Consider the following 13,942-nt stretch of genomic DNA (forward strand, 5'->3'; position numbering starts at 1 on the left):
CACATCACTAAGTTGCCGGAGACTCAGAGAACGATAGCCTAGGCGAGGGTTTTCGCCGGATACGATGCGTCTTCGCTGGAGCTGATCAATGTAATGCGTCCAACAAACCAGAACACGCACGTTGTCCCTCACTCACTTTCCCTGCCGGCCAGGATTGGCTCGCGACGAGCTCTGGTCTCAAATATTTCTCCGCCATCTGATGCTGCTCGACCAACAGCGCCTGCGGCAACCGGGCCGACTCGGCCGAGCCGCGGCCAACAATCATCCACGCACTCCCGCGACCACCGTCCTCCAGCTCCGACTCCGCGCTGTTGTCAGAGTCGTCTGCCGGCCCCATTCCGACGTGTGCCACATGTACGAACGAGTCCTGCTGTGGGCTTGAAATCTTCGTGTTCAGCTTATGCTGAGGCAATGCACCGCTTCTGACGCTACTCGTCCGCGAAAAATTAGCCAGGCGACTACGGATGCTACGCGGCAAGTGGAAGTCCATAGCGCCTGTGAGCTTAAATGCCGTCAAGGCGCTGGCTTTGCTGTCGGTAGCTAAATCCGCCATTAGCCCAGGGTCATCATGCAAGCGGCCAAGACGGACAGGAACGTGGTAGCCTCGTCACTTTCGGGAGGCAGACGCTCTCCTTCACCGCAATGGCGAACTCGCCCGCAGCGTTATCGTCCTGTCCAGTAAACAAAAACCCATATCTTCTGCTCTGCAGCGACCATGAGGTTAGCTTTTCCAGTCAAAAAGACACGCACAGCGCCGCCGAATATATGGAAGAAGGGCTTGTCCACGCGATACTCAAACGTTGTCCCAAAGCTCGGAATCTTAAATATCCACACCGTCTTGCGCTTGCTTCCCTCTTCATCCACCAGCCGGAACCACCACTCGCTCTCTCCAGCGCCACGCAGTTTGTGGTCCCGCCCTAGAAGCAGCAACCCAGTCAGTCCGGTGGAAACCCAGTCCTCTTTGGCAAATGGGGCATGGTAGAGGCGCGCAACGACATGAGCGTGGACCAGGTACGTTCCGATTGCAAGCTCTGGGACAGTGAGTGGGTGTGCTTGGTGAGTGAGTCCCGGCATAGCATCTGCCAGTAAACGAGATGAAAAAAGAATGAAGGGACGGAGCTGGCTCAAGGATGGAAGAACCGGCAGAGTTGTGTATATGAACGAACGCCGCAAGGTGTGTTTCTCGCTGCTTCTCGACTCCAAACGGGTAAAGCCGGTCAGACTCGTGGTTTCCTCATGGTGAGGTGCATGCAGTAATCGCATTATTCGAAGCTAGATAAGATAGATAAAGCAGTTAAAAAACCTATTCGTCCTCCTCTTCAGGAACGGTGGTCATCATGTCGTTCAGGCTAATAGTGGATGAGCAACTAGGTCATGCTTATAGCAGGACACATCACCAATGCACGAACGGCATGCAAAGTCGAACGCTGTCAACAACCGTCTGTTTGAAGTCCGGAGCCAGCACTTGTGCATCCGTGAATCTGCATCACAGGGATGGTGAGCATTTCTCAGCGAAGCAGGGGAACAAGCGCACTCGTGTGAGACGGCGAATGACCGACACTTGAGTAGATCGATATCCCTACACAAATCCATCAGGAAAAGAAAGGCACAGGAAGTAAAGTCGGCGAACGGGTGTGTCTTCTCGACTCCCTTCGGTGCCACCTTCAGCTCATCTTCGCGGCCAAATATGTTCCGACGAGCCCCGGCTTCTGCCTTACCAAAGCGCTTGACAAACGTTGCCCCAGATATGATTCCGCGTAAACGACTCGAGTCACGCTTGATATTAGCTCTAGATGAAGGTCAGTAGATGTGGTTGTTACGAAAGAAGAAAATGACCGTAATGTGTCAAGTTCGCTCTTTGCAGGGCACCAAGTTCCCGCAGCGATGATGCTCTGGTTACCAGGTTTGACTGCGCCTCGTTGATAACAAACCCGGAGAAGAAGAAAATGACCACGCACTCATGCTAAAGAAAATGTTTACTTCTTCTGGATTAAGACTGCAGAAACCACCAGTGCGTACAGATGATCTGGTGCAGAACGTCAGCAAGACTTCATAACAAACAGACATGTCCCACAAAATGCGAAGATGCCTTTTCGCCCACTCCGCGAAAAGCTGGCTGAGAAACCCGTTTTGTATGGTGTCTTATCGTTGGAGAATCGCGTCTAAGGAGAGGAGTTAAGTAAGCCATGGAATTGGCCAAACTTGCATCACGATAGATACGATGAATGACATCCTTCGGTGGTAAGGGCGGAATTTGATCGTCTGCCTCAACCAGAAGCTCGGTGAACACTTCGACAAAGTCCTTCCATTCCTGTTCGGCTTGGCGGTAGACAGGATCTATTAGAGATACCTTCAGTCGTTATATCTCGTTAACACTCGAAGGACGTCACCATGGAGCTTGAACCTGAGACAGCATGAACTTGGCTACATTTTCCCCTATGCAACTCACGCACCATTCACGGTCGTTGCACTTTGGATCTTTCAGTTGAAGCAAGAAGTCGAACGTATTCTGCGATATTTGACCTGGTGGCACTGTGGAGGGGAGGATAAGCCTATATGGCTAATCGAGACAATCAAGTACCTCGCCCAGTCTTCGGCGCTTGCACCACCACCCCAACAATTTCCTGTCCATCTTCGAGTTCGAGCTCGGCCTCTCCATCCGAGTCCGTCTTTCTCTTCTTGCGCGGCGCTGGCTTCTTCTTCGTTGGGGACGCTCGTTTGCGTTTCTTTTGTTTCTTCTCCGTGTCTGAGTCATCTAACGCGTCACTGTCGTCGAATTCCTCTTCAGAAGGGGTGTTCGCATCCCTAGTCCGTTTGCGCGGGGCGGGTTTCGCTTTCGCCATGATAGTATTGGTCAGACACTCAGCCCTGAATGTGACACGAGCACGTGATATCACCGACGCGTCACAAAAATATCTTTTAACTATTTGCCCCGTAGTAGTCTCAACGCCAGCTCCTCATCCTCTTCTAGTGTCTCGGTACCAGTTTTCCTTCGTTTTTCAGGCGGGGGTCTGGCCCAGAGTTCCTGTCCAGCATCATCGCTGTCTTCCGATGGTAAATCGAACTCCGGAGAGACGTATCCATCGTCCTCTTCAGCACCCATTGCCACCGCACTTTTCCCTCCACCCATTCCCGCTTCCTGCATCCAAATTAGCAGCTCATTGGGATGCAAAAAAAGAAACAAACAACCTCGCGTTCCCTTTCCTTTCTCCTCCGCTTTTTCTCTCGTTTCTTTTCCTTCGCCTCTTCTCTATCCAGCACCGTCGCCTCTTTCATCTTACCCCGTTCACCCTCTGCAAATTTGTCGCCGGCTGCTTTGACACCCGCGATGCCGCCATGGCCGTCGATCCACTCCCCCCCGTCCTCCATTTCATACATCTCATGGGGTAATCCCTCGTCATCGAAAACCAGCTTATGCCCGAGCCCACCCTCCATTATTGCCCTTTTTGCGCGGCCCATGCGCTGCTTGCGCTTCGATATGTCAGCTGTTGTGTCTGCATCAGGGTTGTCGAGTTCGTGGTCCGCTCGTTTGAGGGTGATGAAGTCCTCGTCTTCAGCGGCATCGGCACCGTCAAGAAGCTTAGCGTAGTGTTCCGAAAGTACATTCTGGTTACGCCGCTCGAACATCCTGTCATATTTCGTTCGTACTCCATTCTAAGAAGGTTAATGACAAGAAATCGAAGGAGGGAGCACTGACCTTGTTGGGCTTGGCCTGTACCTCTTCTTTGCGAGGTCCCTCCTCCTCGCTGGTCTCGCCATCTTCACCACTCTCCTCGCTCTCAAGATCCTTCATTTTGTTCTTTTTCTGCTTCGCGACCTCCCGACTCAAAAACTTGATTTTGGGTGCCCCAGGAAGCCCAAGTGATTCTGCAAATCGGTCCGTGGGCAGCTCCGCAACCTTGAATATGGCCTTATCCTTGTGCAAATAAACGGAGCGAAGATACGATACAAATGCCTGGATCAATGTTACATTACAGTCGAAAGAAGAAGAGGACACATACCCGTTGCCCAAGGTATTTGATCTCAGGGTCTTGGAACGCAAGGTTCTGCAGTTGGTTCTCGACATGTGTGACCTTACTTCCCTTTGCCTTCGTTTTGGGAACTTCAACTCCCCGTTTGGCCAACGCAGCTAGCATTCCCTCTTCTTCGCTCGGCATGAGGAACATCAATGCCTTGCCTTTACTCTGGTATCGTGCTGTTCGTCCGACGCGATGCACATACGTTTCAGCATCCTCTGGCGCGTCAACTTGCAAGACCCACTCGACACCTGGGAAATCAAGACCCCGGGCAGCGACGTCAGTCGCAAACAATACCGCTGCTCCCCCCGCCCGCGTAAACTTGGTGTAGGTCTCCAACCTTGCAGTTTGTTTCATTTTTCCGTGCAGATGCATGAGCGGAATTCCGGGATGCATTCGACAGAAGGCCGTGAACACAAAACGGACTTGTTTGCAGGAGGAGAGGAATACAAGTGTTTTAGAGGTCAGGTGGGTTTTGATGAAGAAGAACAAAAGTGAGAGCTTTTGGTCCAGTGGGCAAACGAGATAGTTTTGTTGGAGCCCTGCAGGAAGTGCGAGGGTGCTTGTTGTCGAGTCATCGGCCATCTTGGTAGTTGTGGTCTCCGCATTGGCTTCGCCAACACCGATGTGGACCGGGTCCTTTAAACTCAAACGGGCTAGATCTGCGACCGAGTCCGTTTGGGTGGCGGAGAACAACAGGGTTTGGCGTGATTTGGGAAGATGAGACAATAGTGCAGACAATGTCTTCTTGAATCCCATGTCCAGTATTCTGTCTGCCTCATCGAGAACTACCAGCATGGCTGAGTGAGTTACGACACGAGAGGGAAAAAGTGCAACTCACCAAGAACCTGCAACCCATCCGCCTCGAATCCAACTGTCTGGTCCATGTGCTGCAGCAGCCTCCCCGGTGTTGCGACGAGAATGTTCATTCTGGATAGTCTATCCCGCTCGTCCTTAAGGTTCTTCCCCCCAATCACCAGACCGGCAGAAAACGAATGATATTGTCCTATCGACCGCAAGACATCGAATATTTGGATAGCCTAACTCGGTCAGGAACGGCAATAAGAAGGAGTGAGACCGACGCACCAGTTCCCTTGTTGGAGAGATGACCAAAGCACCCAGCCCGTCCATAGGCCCCCACTTCCTCCGATATAATATCTCCAGCACAGGGACGAGAAAGGCGAGCGTCTTTCCGCTACCGGTCCGTGCCGCCCCAAGAACATCCTTCCCCTTCAAAGATGTTGGAAGAGACGTGGACTGAATGGGTGTCATTGTCAGGAAAAACGACTTTTTGAGCCCGCGTTTAGTCGCTTCTGATATGGGCAGGTCAGCGAAATACTGTAAGTCTTCCGCTGGAATCTAGGTAGTTATTTGTGGCAGAAATGAGCATCGATCGAAGAGGCGTACAAATTCCATCGCCTGTTTCTCCAATGCATCTATCCGACCCTTACTTGCCAGTTTCTGGACCTGCTTTGTATGTGGGAGTTTTTGCTTCGATTTTGTCTTCGGCTTTGAGCGGGGTGGACGACCAACGACGTGTGGTCCGCGCGAAGGACCAGCAGTAGACATGATGGGGGAGGACAAAATTTAATGATGACCAATTTCAGCCTAACACGGTCATGTGCTGTTTTTTCATTGCGAATTACGACGCGTCCATAGTGCTTGGAAACCAGTCCTTGGATCGTATGCAAGTACAAATCGATACAAATACAGTAAAACTTGAGAGACTTATCACTGCTTATACGGTAGCAGTTTGAATTCTCCTTCGGGTGGGACTGAAGTGACGTTGAGAGGATCTACTACTGTATAGCGGTCGTCGCGAAGGTGAGGCTTTCCCTTTAAGATAAGAGACCACACCATCAGCTTCATTTCTAGAAGCAACTGAGTGAGCTACCATTCAGGCTGCAACGAGAAAATATTACCAGCGACTGCGAGGAACCGCCCAGGACAAGCCCATCGGCCTAATCCGAAGGCTAAATATGAGGTGCTGCTCATAGACGCAGGTCGCGCATGTTGGCCATGCCACCTTTCTGGTTTGAATGAGTCAGGATCTGGACGATGAACAGGATTCATGTGCGCAAGGGTTGCGAGAGGATAAACAAGATGGCTAAATCCCTTGAGAGCTTGGAGGGTTTTGAAGAGTAGACTGACCCTTTGGGAATGGTATAGCCACCCATGTCCGTGTCGATCGTCGTGCGGCGACACATACTGAGGGTATCTCCTTTGGTTCGCATGACTTCGCGGATGAATGAGTCCAACCAAGTCGCTTTTTGAAGAGCCGTGCCAATTTCGAGTGCATTCAGGTCGAGTGTGAGAGGATCCGCGTGATTCAATGCTTCTTCGCGTATGTGCTGGAAGTATTCGGGTCGGAGGGTGAGCTCGAACATAATCCATACTACCGTCGATGCACTACAAAATGAGCTGCAAAGGGCTTGAAATCAGAGTTTTCTTACGTTTGATGAACGGAAGCAAAGATGATTCTTGGAACGCTCAGGTGAGACACAAGTTATCTTCAATGCGACGTACACGGCTGCACCGGTGTCTTAGATAAATCATATGGCGCCAAGTCATAGAAAAGTTTTTTGCGCACATTCTTGTGAATTTTGGATGAGATGCCTGAGACAATGATATTGTGATTCAGCTTGAGACTCGAAGCAAAATCTTCTGAGACTTTCATACTTCTGCGCCTTTCTTAAAACTCAATGACATGACATGGCAGTGATGGATGGACTGTCAGTCCGCTTCAGTGCGGCATCAAGGCATCAATGTCAGTCTCCACGGGTATCAGACACATCCGCTGACTTGGGCTCTGCGTGCCAGTGGGTGGTGGTGAACATGCACAAGCCTCATGCTTGCTGCCCGAAGAGCTCTTGCATTATCCCACCATGGGCAAAGCATTCCAGAGCCTCCAAGAGCTCCCTCCTACCACACCACTTTCTCGAAAAGTTGGAAGACACAAGCAACGACTCTTCCGATGGCGTCGGCATCAGTATCTTGGTCGCAAATCTGCTTATGACCGCATCACAATATTGGGCATGATGCTTCTCATTGTGGTTGCTCTAGTCTGCTCAGCTTCTCTTCTCTATGCACAAATCAGATGTGGACACACAATACTCTCTACAGTTTATATTCTCTTGTATTTTGTTGCATTTTCAAGCTATGTTTTTAGCAAGTGTTTTATTGATGCTCTTCCTTTGATCTCAGACTGATCAATTCAAGTATGCCGACACTTGCAAGTTTATTGGTTGCTGCACTCAAGGCAAGACTCTAGAAATATTAAACAGATATGTCCATATCAGATTACTGTTTTGGGTGCCTCAGGGGGGCCCCAATTTCTAAGTATTTTTTTAAAATCAGTATTAGAACAAATGTTTAATTATATATTCAGCTGTGCACTCAAGTCAAACTGTCCAAGATCTCTTCCAGATGCTGCGTAAACGACATTGCATAGCAGATCTATCTCAAGTCAACTACAGTCTTTTATTCCCTAGTGGCCAGCATATGGCCTTGCAAATGCACCAAGTCCTGGGAGACATTGGTGTTCAGAATTTATCTGTCTTGTATCTGCGTGCTTGGGTTCCAGGAGGGTCAAAACAACCACAAGGTACCAGATGGATTTTATATTATATTATGACATATATAAATTTAATATTCTAGTCTCAAATCCATTGTCTTTTAGCATCAGCACAGGAAACTTCCCTTCTGCAAGACCAGACAGTAGGCTATCTATCTCTGAATATTAGACCAGCCTAACTTCTACTTATCTTTAGTTTGGATTCCAACAGCAATGAATAAATTCACATGCACCGTGTGTTTGAATAGTAACCCTGTTGCATGGAAACATATTGCTCAGCATGAATCATCACGCCGTCATATTGAAAATCTACGGAAAACTGATGAAGCTTCTAGTAACCCAGCTACAGCTAGTAGCTCTTCTCATGAAAGTGGTACTGCAAGTTTTCAATCGCAGGCTCATATAAGGAGTCTCCTTGCCCAAACTCTTCTAGATGCAGCTCAGAGACAGGAACACAGAAATAATAATAGCTGGATCAATGAAACCACTGGCACAGGGGAATGGAATAATTTAGCTAGTATTGAGATGCAATTTGAAGGCTCTGATGCCCACCAGCATGAATTACTAGAGCAACTTCATGAATTTCTAGTGGCAGATATTGATTCTGATGATGAAGATTGTGAACGCAGTGACTTAGAATCTGGGTCAAATTCATCAAGTGCAACTTTAGAACAACTTGGTGAGTATATAAATTAATAAAAATAAAAATTCAATCAAATATAAATTTAGAACAACCCCATGCTCATAAAAGACATCATATAGATCTTGGAAATTTTCAGTCTGACTGGTACCCATGGCCAGATAAAGAAGTGAGAATAAGTTAATCCATGAATCTAATGGTGACATTTTAACAAATTTCAGACTTGTGTATTAGATATTCTCCGGCATCTTCCACGGTGTTCATTCTCGAGAAAACAGAATGCAGCAATTCATTGGGCTATGGAAACACTTGGGCTCCATAGCCTTCCTACAGATCGGGTGCTTGATGATATTGACAAAACTTTACAAAAATTATGTGGAGTTCAGAGTATCAAATACACAGGTGCATTTGGTCATAAATACTATGTGAATGACTTGGCAGCTCTTATTGCTCAAGTGAGTCGTGTCCACATTCTTTTAAATATAATATGTATTTTATAAATTCAAATTTTAGGAAATGGCAAATCCTCAAGTCCGCCCTAAACTTCAATTTTATCCTGAAGATAGTCATCCCACTTTAGCTCAAGCCTGGCAGGCAGAAAGATGGCTTAAAGAACTTGATTCAGACTTAACAACTCCAATGATAAGACTTCAGAATCAAGATTTTTTCATCTGGGAGCCTGCTTTATTATCAAATGGAGAACTATGCATGCCAACTAGATGGGTTCAACGTACAGGTCAAATATATGCATATGCATATCCAATGGCAATGACTAGAATTGATGGACAAGTTGGATGGCTTATAGAAAAAGATCGCCCAGTCACAATTCTATCTACTCACTTTGCACAATCACTTCCCAGATTGCTGCACACTTATCAGGATAGAGGGCTGGCTGATCCCAGAATTATTTTTGGTGAGTTTTTCTAATCAAATCAAACAAACAAAAATCTGAACATCAATAATATCCTAGGAGAACACTCAACCACACAGAATACCTTAACTCCTTGGGCTAAAACAAACTCACAGGAAGGCAATCAATGGCGTAAACAGGCTCAGGGACATCGTGTTATGGCATTTCCTATCTGGCTATATTGTGATGATACCTCTGGGAATCTATCAAAAAAGTGGAACAAGCATAATTCCTTCTTATTTACAGCTGCAGGTCTACCTCGTAAGGAGGTACATCGAGAGTCAAATATTCATTTTCTATCAACATCAAATATAGCGCCACCATTAGAAATGCTAGATGGCATTGTACAGCAGCTTCAGTATGTGGGCTCTATATCTATCATTTATAAATAATAACATATCTTCAGAGTTGCACAAAAGAATGGTATCTGGGCATGGGACTGTCATTACAAGGAATTTGTGCTTCTGATCCCATCTGTCTTGGCTATGCTAGGTGACAATCCAATGCAGAGTGAACTAGCCTGTCATATTGGATTTCGCGGAAAGCTTTTCTGTCGTGTCTGCTGGGTTAAAGGACAACCAGAACATAATGAGTCTGATGATGATGATATACAGCCTGCAGCAGAAAAAGATTTAAGTGATAGCTCTGGCATTGACAGTGATAGCCATAGTAGAGGAAACAGCACTCAAAAGTCAGGACAAGCTCCTATAACTAAAAAAAGAAAAAACAAGAAGAAACAGGACTATTCAGTAGCAGATCTCAGGAGCAGAATATCACAGTTTATGAATCTTGGTGCTCCTAGAAATAGGGTAGAAACATGTGAACATCTCAAATCTCAGTTTCAATTAGCAACAACTGTTGGAAAGCAATCAAAGTACAAGGAGATGCGAACCAATAATGGAATCAAGGACAAGTTTATGGAGGGATTTCTATCCCAGGTTTTTGCCATCTCTGGACGACGAGGCGGCACAAAAGAACGAAAACAAGCAGATATTAATAATCTGAAGAAAAATTTTCCATCAGATATTACTAGTCCTGTATGGCGTATTAAGGGTAATTATCTACCTAAATATTTAACTTAATTTACTAATCTCACAACAGACTTTGACCCTCATAGTGATACACCAGTTGAAATTCTTCATGTTATCCTACTTGGATTTGTCAAATACTTTTGGCGTGATGCTATTGCTAGACTCAAACCAGATCAGAAACAAGTTCTGATTGCAAGACTTTCCTCCTTCAATGTATCTGGTCTTGGAATTCCTACTCTTTCAGGCCATACACTTGTTACATATGCTGGCTCACTCACAGGACGTGATTTTCGTGTAATTGTGCAAGTAGCACCATTTGTGCTTCAAGGTCTATTATCGGAAGAACGAGTAAATACCTGGGTAGCTCTCAGTCATGTTGTGACTTTGGCATGGCAACCTTCAATTAATAATTTAGATGATTATTTGGTATGTTTCCAAATATATCCATCTTATCTCTAATTGTTTATAGGCTGAACTCCAACATGCAATTGATCACTTTCTCAATTGTACTTGTCAGCTAAGTATTAACTGGTTTAACAAACCCAAGTTTCATGTTATCCTTCACTTGCCTGAACATATCAGAAGATTTGGGCCTGCAATGCTATTTGCAACTGAAGGGTTTGAATCATTTAATGCTGTAATTAGATCTTGCAGCATTCATAGCAATCGCCATGCACCATCAAAGGATATTGCCATGCAGATGGCTAGAGGCAATCGTTTACGTCACCTTTTGAGTGGTGGATATTTTTTTGTCCCATCAACAGATCAAATTAAAGTTTCAGCTCAGCTTGATTCCCAGTCCCATTGGATGAAATTCTCTCCAACAGACTTTCTACAGGGTACCTGGTGTACTGTAGGATCAAGGCCTCTGGATTTTATTCATACTCAGGCTCTCTGCTGTGAATTTCTTGGTATTTCTGAGTCTGTCCCACTTAAAATACCTGGGACTTGTCAAAAAACTGGACCATTACAAAAGGCTAGCATTATAAAATCAGCACAAATTGCATGGAATATTCCCATACTATCCACATGTGACCTGGAGACTACATATGTTTACACACCACAACAGGTATTCTTAAAAAATCATGATCTCTGCAATCTGGGAGACCATATAGTCTATAGTGATCATACAAATCAAAGGCAGATAGGCAGAGTATCTGAAATTGTGCAAGTCTTAGGAACCCCTGCACAAATGAGTGGGAGGGTAGATTTTATCATAGTAACCCAGATGTCATTGGGCACTCCACACTCTGCATATTCTATGAGACAATTGCAATCAGTTGAAGTATTAATTTGTCTTAGTATTGAGGTATGTAATAATATTTGTACAGATGATTTAATTTGATTTTTCTTGTAGGACATATTGTGCACAGTCAATATCCAGCATAATTGTGTTGACAATCAGTGTCAAATTTCCCGTTCAAGATCAACAAAGCAGGAACGAGAACAAACCAGTGAAAAGGAGTTAGCCGTAGAACACCACTCCAGAGCAGTTAACAACTGGGTTATCAATACAGCACAGATGCGTGATTCTGAGGTTCTTGGATCATTCCGTAGTCAGCCAGTACATTTACTCAGAGAGAAGATCATCTGGGAGGCTGCAACTTTAGAGTTTGAAACTCAAAAAAACAGGGGTAAAAATAAAGGAAAGGAAAAATCAAGTAACCATGATGTGGGCAGCTTGATTTCTAATAACTTTACTGCAAGTCATATAGGAAGTTTGCCTGTTGCAGCTGCAGAGCCCCAAATAGGGTCAAAATCCAGCAGTCTGAGAAACATTTTAAATATGGATGTTGATTAGCTTACTAATATTTGTTTTTTAAATTAATAATCATTTTCTATCTAAAAAAGCCATGTTCCAAAATGGTCGATGTCCAAGTCACTTACATCATCAATAGCACGTGCTCCTTTCCCAACCTTTTCCCTTCTCCGCTCTCAGACAGTGAGAACACTGTGCCTTCAAACACTGGCGCTGTACGGAACCCACGGGGTCCGCCGTGTTGCGCTCATGGTCCGTCCGTGTTGTGTATAGGCTCGCCAAAGCTCGTCAGGGTCGCCGATGCGCTAGTGCTTGTTTCAGAGGACACCTGGTCAGGTCGCGTCGTCCATTCGGGCACGTCTTTCGTAACAACCCTAAGCTCCGTTAGCTCAATTTGACCTCCAGTAGTCGTATAAAAGCCTACCTCCTTTTCCAACAAAACCACCACCTTCCTTTCTTCCTTTTGCCATGTCGTTTGCATACCAACAGTCCCAAAATGGCCAGCGCTATACTATGTGCACCACCCGACGAGTTCGAACAATCTTACGATGAGCTCCAACCCCCTTCACCCAGCGGCAAGCAAGTCTGGGCTCCTCGGAGTCGTTTGGATCCAGCCAGCCAGCCCCGACCGACTTGGACACAGCGCTAGCTCATGTCGTCAATCCCATTGATTTTGTGGACTCCGTCTCCGACCGAATGGAGCTCAACGATGAGAATAGACAAGAGCTACATCTGCTTCGTGCGGTGCGTTTCCGAGTCTCAGGCTTGTCATACTATTTGGCTGACATTTCCTCTAGAAACTCAGTCTCCCGCACGACCAATTGATCCCCATCCTCTTCTCATCTGCTCATAATCTCTTCAACACTCAAATTGCTCTCGCAAATGCCAAAGATATCAGCGAGATCAAGGCACTTCTGCTTCAAATCCGGAAGACCATGCATCAAGCAGCACTGAACCAAGAGCAAAAGGCCTGGCTGCTTATCTCTTTCTGCCCATGCTGAGCTTACCTATAGGACGAAGTCATCGCTGCAGCGAAGCAAGTTGTGTTTGACCCCAAGCGGCAGGCATACGACAACGAGAGTTTGATAGCGGCAATTCTTGTATGTGGCTTTCTCTTTGCAATGCTTTGCACTTATTCCCATGCACAGCCCATTCTCAAAAAGTACAAGGACACGAATGGATTCGACGATATCTTTTCCGAGTTCACCGTAGCGCCGCAAATTGCTTCAAAAAGAGGCTCGGACATACGCGTCATATGCAAAGAAGACATTTACCACTCATGTACGCGACCGTTTCTCGTTGTACACTCTACTGACACTAATGTCCTCATAGATTGGTGAATCTCTCACCGAGAACCTGACCACAGCAACTCGTAGTGCCGTCAAGAAAATGGGCCTTGACCACCACAAAATCACGCCGCATCATCTTGTACGGATGCTACTCCTGGTGCGCAATTGTCTACGACTGCTTACTTATCACTGAAATGCTCAAACAGCGCACCTTTGCACGCGAAAACCCCACATTGCTCCACGAGGATGCCAACAAGGTCCCCCGTCACAACATATCCTCAGATGTGAGCAAGACCCCGAAGCCAAGAACCACTGACAAGTCGTTCTGGGGTGTGTTTATGGTGTGGCTGGAGAGCCTTGTTCAGAAGAACGGCGCAAATATCAAGGACGAGAAATGGAAAAAGTATGTGTTCATTAGCTTCCAATGTAGTTTTAACGGATTCTAGGCATGTTATAGCCCTTCTCAAGACTGAGGAAGAGCTCCATCCTGAAGACACCATCGAGGGCCTTCGTGAATACAAAGACGGCACCACTTCCGCTTCAGCCCATCCACAGCCAGAGCCTACAGCCCGACCCATCTGTGCACTCCCGCGCCGTCACTCTACCATGGCTCCCGGCCCATCGACATCAATAGCGCCGCAACCTGCTGTTAGCTCCGGGTTCAGAGGTATGCACATAGCTATAGAGCAGTCTCATGCTCACCTTAACCACCTCCAGGCCCTG

At 46.5% G+C, this 13,942-nt stretch overlaps 4 protein-coding genes across 4 annotated transcripts; all 4 read right to left on the reverse strand.

The window, feature by feature from the left end:
• Positions 1 to 7: 7 nt before the first annotated feature.
• Positions 8 to 1,263, reverse strand: MIND_01177300 (CRIB domain-containing protein; the record flags this gene model as incomplete). The annotated part of the gene is made up of 4 exons (XM_037368288.1): positions 8 to 75; positions 121 to 540; positions 590 to 704; positions 751 to 1,263. 4 exons carry the CDS (start codon positions 1,261 to 1,263, stop codon positions 8 to 10), a joined length of 1,116 nt encoding a protein of 371 aa, XP_037215214.1.
• A 40-nt stretch (positions 1,264 to 1,303) lies between these two features.
• On the reverse strand, positions 1,304 to 2,843 carry MIND_01177400 (uncharacterized protein; the record flags this gene model as incomplete). The annotated part of the gene is made up of 11 exons (XM_037368289.1): positions 1,304 to 1,349; positions 1,398 to 1,481; positions 1,535 to 1,579; positions 1,631 to 1,789; positions 1,837 to 1,909; positions 1,959 to 1,979; positions 2,020 to 2,026; positions 2,066 to 2,337; positions 2,391 to 2,404; positions 2,454 to 2,532; positions 2,582 to 2,843. The coding sequence occupies 11 exons, from the start codon at positions 2,841 to 2,843 to the stop codon at positions 1,304 to 1,306; spliced, it is 1,062 nt and encodes a 353-aa protein (XP_037215215.1).
• An 80-nt stretch (positions 2,844 to 2,923) lies between these two features.
• On the reverse strand, positions 2,924 to 5,585 carry MIND_01177500 (RNA helicase; the record flags this gene model as incomplete). Its single annotated transcript, XM_037368290.1, has 7 exons — positions 2,924 to 3,139; positions 3,190 to 3,654; positions 3,698 to 3,955; positions 4,002 to 4,804; positions 4,858 to 5,056; positions 5,103 to 5,375; positions 5,424 to 5,585. 7 exons carry the CDS (start codon positions 5,583 to 5,585, stop codon positions 2,924 to 2,926), a joined length of 2,376 nt encoding a protein of 791 aa, XP_037215216.1.
• A 500-nt stretch (positions 5,586 to 6,085) lies between these two features.
• MIND_01177600 (uncharacterized protein) lies at positions 6,086 to 6,693 on the reverse strand (the record flags this gene model as incomplete). Its single annotated transcript, XM_037368291.1, has 2 exons — positions 6,086 to 6,447; positions 6,543 to 6,693. The coding sequence occupies 2 exons, from the start codon at positions 6,691 to 6,693 to the stop codon at positions 6,086 to 6,088; spliced, it is 513 nt and encodes a 170-aa protein (XP_037215217.1).
• Between the last annotated feature and the right edge of the window lie 7,249 nt (positions 6,694 to 13,942).

The sequence above is a fragment of the Mycena indigotica genome, assembly GCF_014461135.1.
Source record: "Mycena indigotica strain 171206Taipei chromosome Unknown Mind.scaff0011, whole genome shotgun sequence".
Lineage (NCBI taxonomy): Eukaryota > Fungi > Basidiomycota > Agaricomycetes > Agaricales > Mycenaceae > Mycena > Mycena indigotica.